This window comes from Pezoporus flaviventris, unplaced genomic scaffold (assembly GCF_033815535.1).
Source record: "Pezoporus flaviventris isolate CSIRO_AGI_PZ_B2104156 unplaced genomic scaffold, CSIRO_AGI_Pfla_v1 ptg000023l, whole genome shotgun sequence".
NCBI classification, from domain to species: domain Eukaryota; kingdom Metazoa; phylum Chordata; class Aves; order Psittaciformes; family Psittacidae; genus Pezoporus; species Pezoporus flaviventris.
In genome coordinates this window covers 12,365,979-12,387,665 of record NW_026892571.1, presented here as the reverse complement: position 1 = coordinate 12,387,665, position 21,687 = coordinate 12,365,979, and the positions used below count along the sequence as shown (strand labels likewise).

General features: G+C 45.4%; 1 protein-coding gene across 1 annotated transcript in view; it reads right to left on the bottom strand.

The window, feature by feature from the left end:
- Positions 1 to 1,498: 1,498 nt before the first annotated feature.
- Positions 1,499 to 21,687, bottom strand: part of ADAM19 (ADAM metallopeptidase domain 19) — a 31,864-nt gene continuing 11,675 nt past the window's right edge. The window contains exons 4-23 of the mRNA XM_061456807.1: positions 20,666 to 20,744; positions 19,726 to 19,802; positions 17,978 to 18,170; positions 17,691 to 17,756; positions 16,265 to 16,336; positions 15,270 to 15,436; positions 14,046 to 14,130; positions 13,668 to 13,807; positions 11,928 to 12,105; positions 11,159 to 11,248; positions 9,723 to 9,918; positions 9,341 to 9,449; positions 8,609 to 8,813; positions 8,009 to 8,089; positions 7,703 to 7,811; positions 7,468 to 7,600; positions 7,275 to 7,341; positions 6,825 to 7,019; positions 4,343 to 4,489; positions 1,499 to 3,919 (exon numbers count right to left, since the gene is read on the bottom strand). Coding sequence (XP_061312791.1) covers positions 3,854 to 3,919; positions 4,343 to 4,489; positions 6,825 to 7,019; positions 7,275 to 7,341; positions 7,468 to 7,600; positions 7,703 to 7,811; positions 8,009 to 8,089; positions 8,609 to 8,813; positions 9,341 to 9,449; positions 9,723 to 9,918; positions 11,159 to 11,248; positions 11,928 to 12,105; positions 13,668 to 13,807; positions 14,046 to 14,130; positions 15,270 to 15,436; positions 16,265 to 16,336; positions 17,691 to 17,756; positions 17,978 to 18,170; positions 19,726 to 19,802; positions 20,666 to 20,744 — 2,455 coding nt within the window. The 3' untranslated portion in view covers positions 1,499 to 3,853. The remainder of the gene's footprint in view (positions 3,920 to 4,342; positions 4,490 to 6,824; positions 7,020 to 7,274; positions 7,342 to 7,467; positions 7,601 to 7,702; positions 7,812 to 8,008; positions 8,090 to 8,608; positions 8,814 to 9,340; positions 9,450 to 9,722; positions 9,919 to 11,158; positions 11,249 to 11,927; positions 12,106 to 13,667; positions 13,808 to 14,045; positions 14,131 to 15,269; positions 15,437 to 16,264; positions 16,337 to 17,690; positions 17,757 to 17,977; positions 18,171 to 19,725; positions 19,803 to 20,665; positions 20,745 to 21,687) is intronic.

Below are 21,687 nucleotides of genomic sequence, written 5' to 3'. Positions count from 1 at the left end.
CAAAACATGGTGAATTTTGGAGCAGGCATTCACTCAGGCTCAGTGGCAGGACCCATGAAATGATTTTATAGGATGATGGCAAATAAATCTTTTTCAGCTTTTGTTTTTGACAGGTACAGGAGTTTCCCTGCAGCACTAGTTAGTAACTAGCTAGTGTTACTTAGCTTTACATGGCGTTTTGTTTATCTGGGCTTTTTCCTTAGCAGCAATGGTGTCCAGGCCATGCTGATGTGATTGGTGAAGCCACTGGCCCTGATCTAGACCTTACTTAGCAAGGGGCAGCCCCTGCTCAGGCTGGGAGCTCTGGCAAGGTAAACTCCATGTCAGGAGAAACACTGCAGCACTGTCTTTTCAGGCTGAAAGAGCAAATGGCTGTAAGTTTTCAGTATTTCTTTTCTTAGGAAATGTCTTGACCTTGGAGAGCCTCCCAGCTCTTGGAGCCCCATGACATTTCCTGCTATCATTTAAACTCAAAAACGTTTTTGTTGTTTAAAGGGAGGTATGAGTTGTATGTTAAAAGACAAACAGACATAAGTGGATGATGCTCTGCAGAACTGTAGGGATGCAGTTTACTCCAGAGTGGTTGTGTTCACTCCTCTCCATCTTTCTCAATACAGCATGGATGTTACCTGGACTCTTGCACATGGGTCACCTTCAAAGCCCCCTTGGAGTTCTGTCAGTGGTGACGATGAAGAAATGAGAGAAATAACATTTTAATCTGGAAGGCGAAAAGGGAAGGTACTGCTGCAGTTAAAGTTTTTCCCATCCTGCTGCAAACGGAGATTAAAGCCCATCTTCTCACAGTAAATCCCAAACAGGGAGCAGCAAAGCCTGAGCTGGCTTTGCCAGGCTGGCTTGATCCAGAGGCAGCTCTGCCTGGGTTAGCCCTGGAGCACTGATGCTGTCTGAGATGCTGACCTGATTATACCTGGGCCTGAGCATCGCTGAGCAAATGCAACATGGGTTTGGGGGGTGGGAATATGCAATCTCTTGTTGTAGTAATATTTCAATTCTATTTTTTTGGAATGTGGAAAATGAAATAAAGGCTTTTTCTAAAAAAAAAAAAAAAAGCAAAAAAAGAAACAACAAAAAAACCCAACAAAAACCAAAACCACACCGTTGCAGGTGAATCTGAAAGTTTTTCGTGATTTGTCTGATCTTACGGGTGAAGCCCTAAAAGATAAACAGGCTGATGGAGAGCTGAGTACAGAAGAGCATCTGGGCAGAGAGTAAACCAGCAGCGCCCTCGTTTGGTAGCAGAAAATAATCCAAGTAACTCCCTCTCGAGCTTCTTTTTGTCATTGTAATTGGTGTCATGCTTCATGCATCTAACCTTAGAAAAAGCCTGTAGCCGGGATCTTCTTTCCTCACTTCCTAGAGCTGCATTTCATAAAAGTCATTTCTTGCTCTCTGCCATCTGTGGACAAATGCCCTATGTAAAATGAAGGTTTGAATCGAGGTAATGAAATGGCACACCGATTAATGACACACACTTGCGAATGACAACTGACAAATTTATTAAAACCAGGCAAAAGGCACAATGAATTGCATTCTTCAAGTATTTGCATAGAGAACATTATTGTAAACCATTAATATGTGGACACAGGAGAAAGTGAGATGTGTTTTTGGTATGTGCTCTCCCAGCGTTTCACCATCTTCACTCCCCCTGCAGTTCCCCCGTTCTCATTCACTCAACTTGCACATATATGAAAACTTAAAAGGATTTACTTAAAACTACCTTTTGGAGACTTTACAATATTCCAGCGATAAGGTTTTCCGTTAGAGTTTGGGCACATGCAGTTCTCTGAGCTTTGTGTGCCCATGGGCTTTGTGATCACATAAAATACAGTGAAAATAGTTTTAGTGATATTTTTTGGTGGCCATTTGATAAAGATCACTGACTGCAGCAGAAGTCTGCTGCTGCCTTCAGTGAGGGCTCAGATACAAGGTCAAGTTCTTGTGGTTGAAGCTGTATTACTACAGTGTTCATACAGCATGTGTCCAGCCTACTGCTCCACCTGTGAGCAGTAAAACACACCATTACATAGCAACACTAGCTGCGCCCCAAGAAACAGCAAATCTGGGGGTTGTTTGATAATAGGTTGTTTATATGCAATATATTCCAACTACAGAAAAAGACAGTAAAAGCTGACGTCTTTTCACTTGCCATCCCTTATTTTGGGGAGTATTTTAGGATGGTTTTTGTTCCAGGCATATAGAAGGTAGAAAAAGGTCCAAAACGGTCAAGACAAGGAATACTCGATGACAAATTCAAGACAGACCCTGTGTACTGTTTCCTTGTGGAGAAAGAGGTAGTGAAGTTGCAAAACCTAGTAGGATTTAAGTCATTTAACTGCTACAAATAACTGCACATTTAATGAGTGCTTGGGGCTTATCTGTTTTGTTATGTTTTGGGTCTTTTTCAATCTTTGGGAAAGAACTTTTGGGAAAGAACCATCAGACAAGACTTTATGCCAATATTACAGTTTCTCACATGCGCAGCAGCAATCACTGAGGATTTGTCCATAATAGATCAGACACAACGGAACTGTTGTAACCATAGCTCCAGCATTCCCTGTGTTCTCCAAGGAAATCATTTCAAGTTAAAAAAAAAAAAAGAAAAAGGAAGAAATCTGGCATAACTAAAGGTCTTAATTTAAAATCCTGAGGAAAAACCAATGTAAAACAGCCCAAACTGTTGTGAGGAAAAAAAATGCAGGGAGTCATAAGGGAAGGTCCTCAGGGTCAGAACCATCAGCTGCTTAAAGTGCACACAGACAGCTCTCTCCATTCACATACTGGAGAAAAACCTGGAGTAAACGAGCTGCCCCACAAAAGCACCATGTGTTGCAGTAATATCCATGTTGGTTTACCACCTGGGCAATTTGAAGGTAGGTTTCTCACCGGTATGGGGAGCAGACAACCCATGCTGAACTACTGCTCAGCACAGGCTGAAGCCTGAGGAGACACGTGCAAATATGTCACTGATCCATGGTACCGCATGTTGGAGAGAAGGTCTCAGCACTGGGTTTTGCTGAGCTTCCTTCTGGCTGTTTACTCTTGTCAGAGTTTCCCTGTCGTACCTTGACTGTGTCCCAGTGCCACAGATGAGAGCACATGGGCTGCACTGGGGATGCTTCCCTGTCGTACAGCACTGAGGCAAGACAAGCGAGTGATGGAGGACTGGCAAGTTGCAGCGCTCTTGCTGAAGACGATTATATGGGGAAAATAATCCACTCTATTAAAGCCAATCAAAATCCACTGTGACCCACAAATTACTTTAACCGGGAATATTTTCATGGTTTGCTCCCTGTTGTGGCCTCATTTGCCACCCACTGTAAACTGAGAATAAGCCAAAGAAAGTTTCAACAGCTGCCTTCTGCTCTCCCAGGAGGCAGTGGTTTCTGTATAGCACCAACCTATGCTCCTGCAGCTGTGTGGATGGGCTGAGGAAGCCAACAGGGCTGGGTCTTACATGAAAGTCCATCCAGGCCAGCACCTGCACTCAGAGCTTGTCCTCCCTGGTAAGACTTAAATAACTGATTAGAAACACGTGAAATCGCTCCATCCCAGCACTGGATATTGCACAGTAATATTTAAATACCGTATGAACAAGTCATTCCTATATGGAAAACGCTATCAGCAGAGAGGGTTGAGTTCAGCTTGGCATGTACCAGTGCCGTTCCTGGAGGCACTCCTGCCAAGCCTTACTGCAGCTTGTTGAGTCACATAGGAAACAGGGGAGGCTGGAGGAGAGGAGCCAAGACCCTGCCTGTGGCCGTGAATGGGTTTTTGGGTGATGAAGGCCATCCAGTCCCCTGTGAAGGTTGGAGCCAGCCAGGAACAGTGTGCTTCATGACTGCCCCCGGGAGCCTGGCTTCAAGATATTCACTGCTCCAGCCGTCCTGACACCAGTATTCTGGATGAGATAGAAAAAGGGAAAAGAGGGAGGAGTGAGCACTGATGAAAAGCAGACACTGCCATCTCTTCCTGGAGCTGATGTTACAGCCAGCCAGGGGAAGCCTGTCTCCATTCACATGCATTCATACCCTAACACATTACGCAGGAAATTCTCCCAGGTTCTTACCTGAGGAAGTGCTCAGGGATGTGGAGAACTGAGTCAACTGTTTTGCTTAACTCAGTAAACGCAATAAGGATCAGGTAAACTTTATTGCCCTGCAATAAAGGCAACCAACCCAACAGCCTCTCCATTTCCACCCACCAGCACTGTGAATGAAGATGTTTTGCAATATGATAGCAAGGTTATTCCCTTCAGAATACTTTTATTCCCTCGTGGTGAGGGGACGCTGCTGTGTTTCCCATCACTGTGCTCAGTGCCTACCTCTGTCACAGGCTGGAGTTGTCCTGGGGTTCTAGTGTGTGCAGGAGGCAGTGAGATGGCAGAGCTGTGCCCTGGCCAGGCTCTGGATCTGTTTGGGATGGGATCGGCTGGCAAAGCTCTCTGCGGTGGCCGGGACCTAGAAATATCCTACACAAGAGAGAAATAGTTTTGATTTCCCAGCCTGGACAGATGCCCAGCCTGAAAACAGAGATAGTAGTTGCAGTTTTATATCTAATGGATGCATGAGGAAAAGCAGCAGAAACCTTACAGACGAGGCAGGAGTCCCGATTGCAACTCTGCTTGTAGCATCCCTGCCTGAGACAAAGACTGATGGGATACAGGTAAAAATCCATGCTTGCAAAGACCTCACCCTCTCCAAAGAAAGGATGGAGCACAGGTAGCTGCTGCTGTGGCTTACTGTCTTACAGGTGATCAGTGGCTTTCAAAATGCAGGACTTTTTCACCTATGAAGTTTCATGAAGACTGATGGCTTTAGGCTGCTGGGCAGCTACCTTCAAACTGAGGACAACCAAACAGGGCAGCAAGGTTTCCACCTTGCTCTACCTTCTAAATAGAGCTGTGGGCTGAAAGTATGCCACATTCTGGCTATTACAGGATCCAGAAATTTTAAGCCTTGAATTTTGCAAGTAATACGGAAGCAGTGTTCCAGAGCCTTTTAATCAGCCACATTATTCATTCACTTAAGACACTCATACTACACAATTGCCAATACAATGCCTGTAAACCTTATATACTTGTATATGTACGTGTGCCTGTACAAACACACACAGCCCTGCACCCACCTACATCAGTTATGACTTTGTTTGTGCACGCAGCTGTCCCCAGTAGGATACTCGGAGCATTGTATTTTCCATTCTCCTAGTGGATTGCAGTGTAAAGCATGCCCCTGGGGAGAAGTTACCCACTCAAGAACCAACTGCCTGCTGTTGCTTAGTCTCTGAGCTGTCGCTGGCTTCCAGGTGTTGACTTAATAAGCACAGCTGCACTCACAACTTGGAGGGGACCCAAAACCCATGCAGTGTCCTTAGACTATGCACAAATGCAATGCTTGTCGGATGCGTCAGCCGATGCTTGAGGAACCACTGCTCTCCAAGGACCTTGCCCTGTGACTCCAGGAAGGACAAAGCAGGCTAAATGCCACCAACCACGAGGTCCAAATTGCTCCTATAGGAATAGCAGGAGAGCAAATCTGGCAGAAACTGCAAACGTCTAGGAAGGACACTGACACTAGCAAAGACTGGAATGAATTATTTCTCCTGTACCTTCCACACCTTGTGGTTATCCCCAACCTGAAAATGTCAAAGTTTCTTTTGAAAATCCTAGGCAAATCATTCCATCTAGAGGACCTGACTGAATAAAGAGATGATGCATTGAGGAGGGAGCACAGTGGAGATTGTGGGGAACTTGTCAACAACCAGCTGTGAAGCATACCTATTCCTTATTGACTACAGCCAGCTTCCTGCTTTTGTTTTAGTTTTCTTTCCTGCTGAAGTGCCTGCTGTTCGCAGGAACAATGGAGCTAGAAACAAATCCCATTCACTAAAGTATTTTGGGTTTGTTTTCCTCTCTATCCTTCAGAGACTGCCTGGGAGCCAGCCTCCTGCTATCCTGTAGCTGAGCCCTTGGCTTCTTTGCTGGCCCTAACCTAGTAAAGGAAGTAGGGAAATGTTTGGGTAAAATGAAGTTAAGGCAGTCTGAATGATTTACCATCTTTTCCATAACAATGTGGGATCTGTACTAAGCTTAGACCAAAATTGCTAGCGAAAGAAATAAATCAAAACCCTTTCCTTATAACACTCAAAAGAACCTTGTGGCCAGGATGCTGACATAAGATGGGGTCAGTCTGGGTTAAGTCTAATGTTTCCTATGCAACATGCTAAAAGTCTCATTTATGCTTCACATAACAATTTATTTGAGGCTCCCGAGGCTTTAGTCCAGGAATGGCCAAATAGAAGATACCTGGGGGATCATCCCAAGGCATGGAGATCTTGTACTCAGTACTGAACCTCAGATTTACCACTGACTGGTAATCCCAGAAGAGTTTGTTTCCAGGAGACAAAATACATACAAATGGTAAGAAGAGCTGTGCTAGGCTTGCTCAGGGAAATGTCTGTACAGTCCTTTCATTCCTGGCACGTTATCTATTTGATTTGAGGCTAAAAAAATGTTTAGATTACCTTGGTGAAGTGAATGCTGCTTTGTGATCCAAGGTACCTGACTTCATGTCCAGGTCAGAGGTATCAGGGGACCTGAACTAAGAGTAATGGTGTGTGCTATTGTTGAGCATGGTCATTGTCATCTACTACAAAGTGAGGCAGACCACCAGTGATTGTCCTGTGGCAAAATGGAGCATGTGCTAGTGAGCACAATAACTCCTACACCCTACCAGGGTGAGAGGTGTTACCCTCAGAACGAACCACCCATCAAAGCACACCTGCAGGACAGCAGCACAACCCCGTACCTGAGAGACAGTGGGTCTGGGAGCAGGAGGTGCTGGTCTGCTTGGGGGTGTCCGACGGGCAGTGTCCTTTGCATTGGGCTGCCCCGCACCACACATGTAGCCAGAGGAGAAGGCGGGTGGCTGCTGCAGGTTTATTTGGAGCCCTGGAGCTTGCTGGGGAGGAGGTTTTGATGGGATCTGAGGGAAGCCAATCACCTGTGCAGAAGACTTGGTGTTAGGTGTTTCCGCTTCAAACCACCTTTTTGCTCCCTGCTACACTTTCGAGGATCTACATAAGGACTATGAGCCACATAGTGGAAAACATCTCCTGCAACACCAGTATGTCTAGTAGGTGTTTTACCCATCCTTTGATAGAACCTCTTCCTAATCACAGTGGGAGAGGGAACCGCATCCCATATCGTAGTGAGCAGCAACTATCCCCCGGGAGGTAGAAGTTGACCTTGCCCCTACCTTCCTCTGTTCCTGCGGGGTTTTCAACTTAAATGCAGGGTTTGCGTGTCCATTTCCAGAGGTGTCACTGGCAATGACAGAAAGAAAAGAGTGTTATTTCCTTGGTACATTTTCTCCTTTTTCTTTGCTGTATTTTCCATTGTGTTTTAACATAATGGATGCAGGCAGGCAAGGCACCGCGCTGACAACTTACCTGAACTGCGGGGTCTTCTTTAGAGAACAGATAACAAATTTATTCCAGCATTTCAGATAGTAGAATAAAAACACGATGATGAGAAGGAAAATGGGAGCCAGGATTGCAAGAGTTATTGCAACTGCTGAAGAGCCTGAGGACAAGAAAGTAGAGTTTGTTAAACAGAAAACTCTCTGCTCCTCATCTAATTCAAGTGCCTCTGAAGTGCCATCATAGTAGATTTGGTCCTACTCACCTTCAGGCATGGGGGGACCACTGTCCAAGCTTCCACCCCTTCCCTGCTTATTGCAAAATGGGGGGGCCCACCCCTGGTTGCAGTGGCAGTTCTTGTTGTTATTGCAGACCTAGAATAGGAAGACTCAAATACTTTAGTCCACAGACCAGAAAATGCATCAAACATGACAGAAAAGAGCAAATCAAGAGGCTGAAGTCCAGAGCAAACCTAAGCATGGTATCAGAACTGAGCTGAACAACCATACACAGGTGAATGGCAGCCCATGCTGCTTTAGTCTGAAATGGAGATGAAAAAGACAACACCTACTCCATGACCATGGCACTTCTTGTTACAGCTTTCAGAATCAAATATGATGGATGTGTTCTGGCAGCGTCCCTCAAAGCAAACCTGTACAGAAAGGATCCAAGAACTCAGTGTTAGCTCTCTGGGTTATGCACCATACTACAGCCTCGTGTCATTTTGTGACTTGTGGGGTCCCAGACAACACAATTAATACCCTGGGAAAGACAACAGGCCATAAAGTTAACCTGGTTCCCAAGCAAATATAATCACTACCCTAAGTCCCAGCTAACACACATCAGAGAGGGGAGTGGGAGCTCAGAAGCTGATAGCTTGGCCATGCCCATGTGGCAAGCCTCTGAGGGAACTTTCAGGTGTCTTGATTTCTTATGGCGTGTCTCACCTTTAAGCAAGACAACCTCAACCAACTAGCAGTTCCCAAATTCAACACCGGCCCTGGCCTTCATCTGGCAAAGACTTAAGGTATGGCCTTTGGTGTGTCTTCTTCCATTGCTTCTCAGAAGCCTCTAAGAAATTGTTATAAAAATCTAGAAAGACATTAGACATAAGAAATGAATGGCTTGATATCCTGAACTTCCCCCTAAGCCATTACAGGCTTGTACCTACATGATGGCTCCCACATTTTGTTCCTGTCAGCACCAAGCCAGGATCCAGCATCTCCTTTTCTTCACTGTCAGATCTGTACACATGGGTCCCTCGGCACCTCAGCTCCGTTCTCTGCATGAGGATAGTTGTATCTATGGCCACTGCGTTGGACTGCAGGGGTTTGGAAGCAGAGCTCTGGCACTGGATCTTCCCACATTTAGCGTCTCTGATTTCAAAGGAAAAGCTAAAGTGATTATTTCTGGCTTGCTGAAAGTTTTGTAGGCATCAGCTCTATAGGTGAATTAAAGCAGCAGTGTTGAGTCACTGTTGAATGGCAAAACATCAAGCACTTCCCAAGAGCTAGCCCAAGCAACAGAGCTGGGTACTGATGGCACTATTTCAATATCCCCATGGGTAGGCCAGCCTCAACAAAATCACAGATACAACTAAGAAGTTTCTGTCTCACTTTAAAAGCTACATTTAACTTATGGACTTGAAAACCCCTCTTCTGGTACTTTGAAAAAAAATATCAGCTAGGTGTTTTAAAATGCAAAAGGCACGGGAAATGGTAAACTTAAAGCTGCAGTGTGAGGAGCTCTTAAGAGCTCTATGTCCAGCAGGGATGCAGCTGGTTTCCAGGAGGCAGAGGGGGGTAATAAAACTGACCCATGTTTTGGTTTCATCTACTGCCATATATTTTTGTAATACATAAAAGTACCTCCAATGAGCAGCTCTTGGCTGCCACTCTCCCACCTCATCTCACACTTCCTGTAGTTGCCATAGATGTCCTTCCCACAGTTCCCATAGGTGTCTCCAGCGGCATTAACCTTCTCAAAGCAGGCATCTGGTGCTGGCCTTGCTCCTGCATGGAAGAGACTCATGTGGCTATGGAGCCTCCAAGCCCACCTCACCCCATGCTAACCACTCAGTTGTTCTATTTCTGGGATGGTTTGAACATGGAAAATTTCTGCTGCTTCTTCCCAGCAAGCAGGACAGGAGAAAAGGCTCCTCAGACTTTGCTACTGATAACACGTATGGAAGGTACTACTGCTTTACACAGGGTAATAATAGCAAGATGCTACACAATATTGCCTGTTCAAAAGACAGTGTATTTTACTGCAAGCAGTGTCCTTACCAGGCCCCCACAACTGTATGCACTGGTCTTTATACGTGAGGCACATGCCACTGTAGCAATAGGCCTTTCCTCCATCACAGGGAGCCCCATCGATTTGGTAAGAGTTGGAGGGGCAGAACGGTGACTCGCCAGTGCAGTATTCTGGGAGGTCACAAAGTCCTGCTCTTTCCCTGCAGAGAGTTCCTGGAGACATCAGCTAAAAAGATACAAAGGAAAAATACTGAATTATTGCTTGGCTCCTTTGTGGTTTCATGTTCGCACAACATATCCCTGTATATGAGAAAAAATCCTGCATGTGTCTCTTTATCCACTTCATCTTGGGCTTTTTGAGGTCAGCAGTGATCCAAATGACTCTGCAGCTTCATTAAGTGGGTGAGCTGTGTAAAATCAGATTAATGACTGGATCCCTTCCCTAGGTAGTGATGAGATCATGCACACAAAATAGGGATGCAAGGTCTCAAGGGGACACTGGTCCATCTCCCTCTACCCTAGGGTAGGATCTGATGTAACTCAACCATTTCTGGCAGATGTTTGTGTAATCTATCCTCAAAACCCTCCCTCTTTGGGAAGTTTGTTTCACTGTTTGCTGTCATTTCTGCTGGAGACTTTTTTCTAATGAGTAACTTCTGTCTCCTTTGTTGATGAGTTTACCCAGTTCATTCTTGTCCTTCCCACCACAGACATGGAGAACAAAAGAGCATGCACATCCAGGAGGTTTTTCCAAGTCTCTTGTGGAAGAAGTGAGTCCAGGTGAATTCCTAGAACATTATTTTCCACACACCCAGGATAGGTCAGTAAGAGCACAGAGGTAAACGTGCAAACACAAAACTGAGCTCCAGAGAAATGTTTGCCTATGTTCATTTTCGGGTTAATTTGTTGGCAAACCTTGAGATCTTTGGCTCCAAAATCAGAAACACATTTTAACCAGCCTCTATAAGGAAAGCTGAGATTTAAAATTCTAGTGGTCATATGTATACAATTATCTCTGCTAGCATTCCTTTATCAAGCACCTGGGCTAAAGGAATTCAACTGCATCACAGAAAAAGAGGATGCAGAGCAAACAGAGCTTCAGACTAATCCCCAGAGGAAGCGTTTGCTTTAAATACTCTGTCTAGATTTCTTCTAGAGCCAAAAGAGAGAAATATTCATTCTGATTCATCCCACCCCCTAAGTGAGAAGCAGTGAGACTTCATTCCAGCAGCACTCACAGCTTACCTTATCACAGGACTCAAATTGGTCACCTAGAAGAAAGGACCCCAGTAGTTTGATTGCACTGTAACTGTTGTACCTAAAATTCAGACCATTGTTTGCAGGTGAGGAGCTGAGGTGAGCTCCACATTTGGTTGTGTTTGCTCCCCTTTCCCCTCCATTTTTCAGCCTTACATTTCCACCACCATTATTCCCTCTCTTCTCTTAGGAAAACTCTGAGATCCCACCTTGCACTGATGACAGCAGCTGCCATGAGCACATTCGGCACCCAACTTCAGGGAGCAGGTTCTGGCATCGCAGCAGGGGTTATTGCATTCCTAAAAGACAGAGAGATGCAGTGGAGTTTACAAGGCAGATGTTCAAGACAGGAACATGCCAGAGCATTGAAGTGTGAAGCTGAGGCTAATCTGTTCTCATAAATGATGAATTACATGCACAGAAAGTAACACCCTTCCTTCTACAATATGTTCATGATATCCAGCATGTGCTGAATTACAGTACTGCATAACTGTATCCTCTGTTGAACTGACTGGATACCATAAGTTTTGCTCCTAACATCTGGCAAATCTGAGTTCCAGCTCACTTTCGTCTTATTAGTCAAAGTATGAACTAGGAAAAGTGAGATGTAGTGTTAAGAGAAGCTCCATCATTATCAGGAATGGAGCTGTAACTAAAGTGAACTTACATATGGAAATGCAATATCTAAGATCGCTTTTTTGTTTTCTTTTTCAAATGAAGTTTTCATCACCTCCATTCAGCCATGGATTACAGAATCCCCGAGTTCTGGGATACATTGCATTATTATACACTATGAGTTAGACATGATACTTTACAACCTTGATTTACGTTGTGTATACATTTACATACAGGGAAGGTATGCACATTTCCTGCACAAACAAAAGCTGTTTACATATCACATAACTGTACTTGTGAAATACATAATAAAATCATAGTGTCCCACTAAATCCCAGATGGCTGGATCTGAGCAATTGTTACCTCCACCTCTCCACAGTCACACTCCTCCCCCTCTTCCAAGTAGCCATTTCCACATTTCTTTCCACCATACATTTTTCTGGTATCCGGCATATTGGAGAGACACATCCCTCCACCAGACTGCAGATACTTCTCCAGCTCTTTCCTATTGCACCGGTTGAACACCTTGGGGAATGGGTGCCTGAATGTGGACAGTGTAGAGAAACATCAAGACACACATGGGCAATGATTAGAGAACCAAAAAGGAGCACATGCAAATCCTGACAAGTGCCAAAGGACACAGGTCTCCCTCTGAAGTCTGTAAAACTGTGCTAAAGCAGATTGTGGTTTTGTGTGCCTGTTCAAAATCAGATCCATTTGGATCACATTTGAAGATTAGGTGAGATTGCACTGCAAGACTGTCTAGAAAGAGTGGCCTTAAAAATTAAACATTGTTGAAGCAAAATATGTTAAATTTGACTTTGGTATCTAACAAGTATGTCTGTCCTTACCTGCTCAGTACTGATGCTGTGGCTTATTCCTAACTGCCTGAAAAAGCCGGAGAATCCAGTATTCAGACTGTGAATAACTGCTTGTGAATCTAACTGCTAAAAACAACATTTCTTTTTTCTTATCTACTGCCTCATTGCAAAGGATGTGAATATTTTCTGCTATGTGAATTGTTCATTTCTGTTGCTACAATGCCAGAAGTTATGCACTCTATATATGACCATGAATATGTGTGCTCAAGTTGCGTGTTCTGCTTGCATGCCACGATGTTTTCACTTCTCACCTAAATGTTCTTCCTTATTTGGAGAAAATAATGTACACAAAAGAAGATATCTATGGAGAAAATTCCCTGCTAAACCCCAAGGAGGAAGCTTTGAGGGAATGGGAAATGTGGCTTTAAGTGAATGGGTTCGTCTGACATTTTTACGTGACTGAAATATGGAAGCTGGATCCCTGTGGGTTTCCCCTTTCTCTCAAATCCAGCTATTTGTTTTCTTTTAAACACAGGCTTTCTGTGCCTCATTGAAACCAAGCAGTATTCTTACAATATGCAGTCAATCTGTTCTCATGTCTTCTGACTTAGAATTATAGCCCCATCACTGTGCCTTTTAATAAAAATCAGTTCTTTCCTGAAGCAATCCTTTTTCCTCTCATTACCACATTCTAACACACACGAGCTTTTGTACCAGATGCTTTAGAAACCCTGTCAATGATCTATCTATGCATATCATGTGCAACACAGAAATGAAACCCACGGAAACCTCTGCCAAGGTCACACATGTTCTGGTCACCCCTGTTTCTCTGTACCTGCTGGCAATAGGCAGTCCAGGTTTTGCAGAAGGATGTGTGTCTACATGTGTTGAACCTGCTTTGGGTTGATGGATCATTTGGTACGGCAGAGTGGGAAGCACAAACTCTGATGAGGGGCTAGAGGGGTCCTGAGGGTCTATCAGGACTGAAGATAGGAAAATCTTCCTTTTTATCAGACAGTTTAGAGCTCCATTTCTAAACACTGTCAGGTGCCTGTGTTACCTAAGGCTAATCTCAGGCAGGATAAATTCATTGGGAATATATCAATTTGCTACTGATACATGAGCCAGGGTTTGCCCAGCAGTATTTTCTCCATAAATAGAGAGAACTGGCAGCAACAGGCAGCAACAGACCCACCAGTATGCATTTGTAGTTCTTACTCCACCAAGGCTCTTGTAAGAAGCCCTTTGCATTTCTCCATTAGATCATGTAAGATGAACTCACCCAGTTGCTGAAGCCATGATGCATCCTCCATCTTCTGCAGGGGTATTACAGCAGCCAGCTGAATCGTGATTCATGCCAAAATTGTGTCCCATCTCATGGGCAATGGTAGCAGCAACACCAATGGCATTTTCAGAATGATCCTGTGCAAGAGTCGAAGAGGCATATCAGCATTTTACCTGTGCCTGTCCTGAGCCAATGGGGTATGCAGCATTTCTCATTACTACATGTAGAAAACATCTGTTGAAGGTATTCCTGCCTATAAGGAGATGAGATAAAGGCCTTCCCAGGAAATACTCACTTCCTGAGCTTTAGGAGGTGTCTATCCTATGTGTCCACTGCTGGAAAGATACTTCATATTTGGTATTAGCAATTACTTACCATGTTTACTCCTCCTGACTGGAAATCAGAGCACATGGCCATCACAGGAGCCAAGCCCACTGTGGTACCTTGGAAGGGCACACCCCTAAAATCAACCCAGAAAAGACCATGAATTGGCACTGAGGCCCTTGGGAAGGCAAGGTAGAGAAATGCACCCTGCAGTCCACAACTTCATACATATACACAGTATGAGGTGAACACATTTTCTTTAGTAGCATCTTCAAGTATAGGACATCATAGCAGAGCTACAGAGCCTTAAGACCTATTTTTCTTGGACTACTATTTGGGTTTATGGGACAAGCAGCCAAGCCTATATTTTGTAATGGTCTCGTGCCAAAAAGTGCTCCTGCCGAGCTTTGCAACAAGCACAGAAAAGACTATTTCTGGATCCTTAACTGGGAACTGTTTGTGAACACTTAATTTACCATAAGCCCCACAGTTGCCAGCTTGGGATTCAGGGACTTGACAGAGTACTAGATAACATCTCCGAGGTGCAGCCATGCTCGGCTCCTGCCTGGTGAGCCAGAATTCTGCATTATCCCTGCCAGCACGTCTGAAATGGGAGCCCTGGAAATTGTGCTCAGGACATGACCAGGTAGGTGAAATACAGCAGTGTTAAAGGGGGAAAAAAAAAACAACCAGCAAAAAAACAACCAAACAAAACAAGGGAAACTGCATTTCAGTTGTGCAGGTTTCTCCTGACTTGCCATTATTTACTGGTGGATAAATTACCATGGGAGAGGTAAGGAGATCTTCCTATGACATCTGCATTGCTGGCCATAGCTACTGGCTGTAATGGGATCAGTAGGGTGAGTCACAGGCCATCAGTTAGCTCGCAGCACCATGTCTGCTGTGCCTCAGTGGGATGAGCTAGGAATGAATGACTTCCACAAAGGGTTTAGATCCCCTTAACAGGTCTTGCTTATGGTACAGATTTCCTTGAAGCTCTACATGCAGCTGTGAGAAATCATGTGCAGCTGTGTGTGATACACACGCAATAAAGCTGATGTACTTTGATGCATGTGCATGAAGACTGTTGCATAGCCTGGGACTTCCACTTTTCCTAACATGGTTGTGCTCTGGGTGCCAGAACTTAATGCTGACTGAGCAGCCTCTATGTAAATCTGCCACTCTGAATATTAGGATGATACAACCCTACGTACTGATTTCTCACCACCAAACCCGCTTGTCAGAAGCAGTTTACTTGAGGAGAAATAAACTTACGTGATTAGTTGGGCATTATCGTGTTTTCTGTGCACCCGCTCCTTGCTACTCCAGGCCAGAAAAGACTTCAAGGTGGAGTAGGGGTTCTCACTTACATCACATTTATTCCAATTACTCCAGATCTCCAGCCCCACCAAGGCAATCCGGATATTCAGGGATCTGTAAAACTAAGATATAGGAAGGAAAAGAGATGACAAAATGAGCACCACTGATTTCTTTTAAGATGTTTAAATATTGAGTATGAACCCTGCTAAATGTTACTACAGATACACGTGTCCAGAAAAGATGCTCCCTCTAGCAATGCACTGCAATGTTGTGATGCAGCTCTGCAGAGAGAAATGTGCACCACTCAAAACCTAAACTTGATTCAACTAGAGATGCCGAACTTTCATTTTTAAGTGAAAGAAGAAGAGAAACCAAGACTGGGGACTCACATCATGTTTATCTTTACATAGGCTAAAATTCCTGAAAAAGGGAATGAAATGACCTGCTGCCTGCGACAAGTACTAATAGGACAAGTCTTCATGGGCAGCGGGGTGGAAGGAGTTTAAGGGGAAAAGGGGAAAGTGAAGGGAGTAGATCCAAAAAGTACCACTTGGTACCACTGCAAGGACAAGCTCTGAAGGCTCCTTCCAGCTCTAGCTGCCAGGATTTCTAGTTGCCAAGTTGCCAAGACGGCCTGAAAGAATACCTCAGTCCCTTTTATTAGGTAACGCAGTTAATAGAGATGTATTAAAACAGAGATGCTCATGATGGCTCCAAGGTAAGGAATGGAGATTCCCCCAGCCCATCCCTCATGTCCAACAACAGAATTGTTTGGAAGATGCTCTGCACTCCCCACGTCACTGAGGAAAGCAGTAGAGAAAAACTGCTCCACTGGGAAAAACTGCTGCAGCATTATTTGCACCCACAGTAAGGCAGAATCCCTCTGTCACAATTCTTATCATTCAAGATCTGTGATTTGGCTTCCCCATTTCACGCACACCCAATCTCACCTTATCTACATAATTAGCAGCCTCCACTAATTTAAGCCTTGTTGCTTCAATGTTAAAGCGATGCTTCTGAAACTGAACAAAATGAACATGTCAGGCAACACAAAGGCAACAAGGAGAGCAAAAGTGCATTAAAACAAGTCGCATTACTCTAGGAATAAGAAGGAAACTACGAAAGGAAGCCCAAAAGTTTTCCTCACTGTATATCTGAGTACATGTATATTCAGAATTCATCCCTAGCATCCCACTGCAGCAATGTTACTCAAGCACTGACAGTAACACAGTGGAGCAACCCAAACTTCTCAGAGCCCCCAGAGCCAGCGGCTGACAAATGTGCCAGGTAAAATATATGGTAACATCACTTCATGTCTGAGGTCAAAGCTGCCATAGCACTCACCACATCTCACTCATCCACTCAGTGAGGAATGAATTTGCCTGTTTAAACCAGCTGGCAATTAGAAGTTAATTTTAGGGAACTGTTTGATTTAAGGAATTAAAGGTGCAAGATGTTTAGATTTTTGTTTAACAGACAACAAAACCTGGGACTTTTCTTCTAGGCAAGGCAGACAGTAAAACAAGGGCAGTTAATGACAACACTGCAAGGGTGTCCACCCCAGCTTGTCTAATCAAATGAACAACATATGGCAGTATAATGTGTTTTCTCACAGTTTCCCTGTTATCCTGCTACCCAATAAAGAAAACAAACAGGTTCTGCCTTTAGTTTTGTTCCGAATAAATTATAGCCCAGAGCATGATGTGGCTTTCCCTATTGGAGTTTCAAGTTTTAAATTATGAACAGGACCAGCCTGACTCCTGTCTGTGCTGGAGATTAAATGATCAGCAAAACACTGCATAGTTTGCACCGTCAGTAAGTACGCCTGGTGTACTGCTCGGGCTGGGGATGGGGGAGGGATTGCTAACTTCACTGGGTCTCTTCCAGCCCTATTCTATGATCTGGAGCCTTAAAAATGTCTATTTATATATAGCTGCCACCAGCTCAGGGCAGAGGATAATCACAGTTATCTTCTCCAGAGATTAAGTCTACTGCAGAGTTAGAAGCATGTTGCTTTGGAAACCCTCAAGTCACCCTAGGCTAAAGGCAGTCTCTCCCATCAATAACTAGGGCCAACCACTGGTATCTTGGGAGGTCAAAACTGATCTCTAACCCTCATCTTTCATCCAAATCGCAACCTGCATCTCTCCCCCAACCAACAGTGGGCTGTTGTGGGTGGCAGAGGAGTCATGGCTGCTAGAACTAAAGAGACCAAGACACAGCTTTCCCTGTCTGCTGGTGGGGGTAAGACCATTGAGATGGCAAGAGGAAACCTGCTGAGTTCCACCTTCCTTCCCCACCCCAGGAGATGCTGCACGTGGGACGCGTGCTCTGGGCCCAGTGCTCAGTTGATACAAACATGATCCTGTTTCTTACCTCTGCATAATCAGCCACGAGCAGAAGCTCCACATACTTCGTAGCCTGCAGAGCCTCCCGTTTCACCTACAGCAGCAACAACACAGGTTATTTCCCCAATATCCCCCAAGAAGCTCTTCACAAAACATAGGTACAGGCTGTTTTTCCCGGTTTATTTTTTCACTGGCCATTCCCCCTGCCCCATCACATGCAGGGACCTCCAGATACGATTGACTTATAGCAACCAAGCATCACAAGTCAGTTTAGCTACAGCCAGTGCCCATGTTCCTGTCCTCAGCCCTGCTCACCCTCTGGCGTGGTGGTTTCATCCCAGCTGTGAAGTCCCTGAGCCAGTCTTTGGTTGTGTCCCCGGTGCCCTGATAGCCACAGGCTCCTCTCTGCAATCTCAAGTCATCCAACCTGTAAATGAAGTGCTGGTTTGGGCTGTCAGGAGCTGGCTCTAAGATATAGCTGGAGTTGCTGCTCAGTATGATAAGTCCTCTGTTGAAATGGGAAGCAATAAGAGGGAAAGCTAATTACTATCACAGCAACTGCAGACAAATCCTTCTGCTGCTGCTGAGTTCCCGTCTGACCCTGGCAAGGCACTTATCCTTAACAGCACATTTAGGTCATTAACAAAAAGGATGGGAATATTTTGAGTTCAGAGGGGAGAATCCTTGAGCTTGCATATTTCGGTGTGCCTCAGACATTCAATTGAGCGGCTTTTGGAGATGTGCTGCAACAGTGTGAACCTGAGAAGCACTAATTTTAAGTACAGCTTTTTCTTGGAGGGGCAGTGAAAACTTTTCAACCAATTGCAGACACTCGTCTTTAACAGAACTGACCCGAAAAATGTAAAGACTTTGTCAACAAAAGACAAAAACACAGTTCTTTCTGTGACCTGCACACAGCCATATGGCTCTGGTTTTCTCAATGAGCATGTTACAGCCAGGAGAGCTGGACATCTGTGCTTGATGCTCACTAGATGCATGGCTCGATGGGCAGCACACCTCCCTGTGAAGGCTCAGAATGAAAACAGCTATGTGTGTGCAGCTCCCATGCCTTCCTGGCAATCAGAAAAGGATGCCAAGGGGCTGCCAGCACATGCTGACAGTGCAGGGATGCAGGAACCCAACTGCATGTACACACTGAGACATCTCTACTCTCCCTCACAGATGGAAGGCAGAGCCTAGGAAAAGGCAGTCTGGTGGGAGCAAGGCACACCTGTGACCAGTTTAACTTTCAGATTACTCATTGCAAGCCACAGGTGGCTGCACTGTCTTGTTTATCTCGCTAGGCTCTTTGGCCTGTGCTACAGTCACTTAAGATGTCTCAGGTTTGCTTTGGCTCGGGCTGTTTCCTGGCTGGAGCCAGTCCCATCAGCACAGCTTCCAATCAGTGCTTGAGAGCGGATGACCACTAATATCAATAAAGCCCATGTGGTGTTTGGAAACAAACTCTGAGCTGGTGTAAATGAATGCAGCTCCCTGGTCACAATGAGCTGTTTCACTTACTCCTGCTGAGGATACAGACCATCTTTTCCTGCCAAAGACTTCATTACTACCAAAGTGAAGGGTTTAAATGCAGAATACACACAACCCCAGCACCACTCAGGGAGAAAGCAGAGAGCAGGTCTCACAACCCAGAGAGAAGTTCAGACTTGAAGAATTTGCCCCGAAGTGCCCACAGAAACTTGTGAGAGAATGGGAGGAGTTGGTTTGTGCATTAGTGTAGAGCATTGGGCTGGGATGTGTTGAGTCCTGTCCCTGTCTCTGTAATGGATGCAGCACTGAGTCTTCCGCTCCAATGGACTCTTGAGTTAAACTCACTCATTGCACGAGTCCATGTTGCCAGCACAAAGCAGGAAGGTGTCTAGGAGCTGGCTAGGAGGCCATGGTTCCTAATGATACCCAAATTTCTGCATTTCCCCAACACGCTCCCTTTTATGCCCAGAATTCTTGGTTGGGTGGCCTTAGAGAAGAGGTTAATCTACCCAGAATGATGAGAAGCTGAGCAGAAGCATTCCCACAGCTCCAGCATCATCGCAGGCACTTACCGGAGCCCTTGGCATGTGCTGAGCGTGACACTGGAGTGCTCCCAGCCTCTCACAACCCCATGGTAAAAGCAATGGTCCTGGAAGGCAGAAGGGAGCAGGGATGGAAATGCAGTTTCAGGGTGGACACACACTATATTTGGGCATCAGAGTCCCACATGAGTCCTGCCGATACTCCAGCAGTTGTTCTCCTTGTACTGTGTTTGGCAACTGACTATCAGAACTAAATCTCTGCGAGTCCGCATTGAAATCCGGCCTTTTAGCTGCCACGCATGGCCCATGTAAGTGCATCAAACAGCTCCTTGTTGCCAGTGAAAACTGAGAGCTTTAATCCCCAAGGAAGCAACTCAGATGGCTGCAGCATTTAGGCTGATCCAAGGCTTTCTGCGTGTAACAGGAGCTGCCTATCGATGGCAGCTGGCCCTGGGTCAGGACCCAGAGGATGTGCCTTCAGCCCCAGAGAGGGTGACACCATGGGCAGTGGGGAAGTCCATGTCTGGGGGCTCCTGGCAAAACAAAGGCAGCCTCTGGCAGGGACAAGGAGGCTTTGGGGTAGAAATGCCAACGTGTTCATCACGTCCCTTCCCCTCACCCCGGGGCAGCATTAGTAAAGATGATCTCATGGGGGCTTTATCTCTTATTTTTGCATCATGACCAATGCACATCTTTGTGCCACTGCAGTGGAGAGTCAGCCGAGGCCTGCGTGAGATCAGTGATTTATGGGTTTTATACTGAACAGGAGCCAGCTTACACGGGCTGGTTTTCCCAAAGGCTGGGAATGTCCCCAGTGTGGAGTACCCAGTGGCAAAACTAAAAGCAGGAGGATGAGCACTGGGAGGAATAAACAGTTTCTCAGCACCCAGAGACAGGGGAGCAATGCTGGTGGCTGACCTTGGCTCTCATAACAGAGAGCCACAGGAGGGAAAGCAGTCACTGCACTCACCGTGTCGGTCAGAGAGATGGTCTGTGCTTGTCCAGTCTGGCTGTAATGAGTCTCAGTGTAATCTGGTGCAAAGAGATTTCTGCAGACACCATGGAGGGGGTGAAAGAAAAGACAAAAGACAGTAAAACCTTTCTTTATATGCTTCCGTGTGCTAGAAAATTGGTTAGATCCAGCTCTTCCTGAAGTCAGTATGAACATTCCTGCTGCTGTGAACCACCACTGTGAACTATTTGCTATCTGTATCATGAAACCAAGTGCAACACAGAGAGGGCAGGCAGGAGATTGGTACCTGTGAGACACCAGCAGTGCTGTATCTCTGCAATCTGCTCTGGACCAGCACATTCTGCCTGCAAGGCACTTGCTAATGCTGTCCCCAGGGAGGCAGCAGTGAATGGCTTCCTGGTGGCACAGGAGCCATCTGAGCTGCTGCAGGACCGATGCCGCAGGCTGTGCTTCACAGTGCAGAGTGATGTGATGGCAGAAGGTCAGAAGGTGGAAGCATAGCTGACATTGCCACATCCATCTATCTTCTGCCCTGGCAGGACCTGAGCACTTCTCATGAAGCACATCCACTTCTGACAGGGCACAGCACCCATCTTCCTAAGGGCTCTTTTAAGCCATTTATTAAATTAAATTAAATGGCAGAAACCCAGCATCATCATTGTCCCTTAATGGATAAAAGTCTCTGTGCAGAATTTCCTTTACTACTGCCAAGTTATGCCCCAGATATACTGGGATTAGATTCAAAGCACTAAGTCCAGCATAGCAAGCACACCACAGGCCAGTTCAGGACACATTCGGGCACTGGTGCAAGTTCTCAGCTGAAATCCAGACTCTCACCAGTGCCCAAAACTGAGCACAATAATGGAACAATCTGCATCTGCATTTCAACTTCTGCTCAGAAGCCAATTCACATCTTTTTCCTAGGAAAATGCTGATTCCCCAATTTGAATAAGTTCGTGTCAACCTCATACAGACAATATTCTCCCTGTCTTCAGCCCAGGATCAGACCAAAAGCCTAT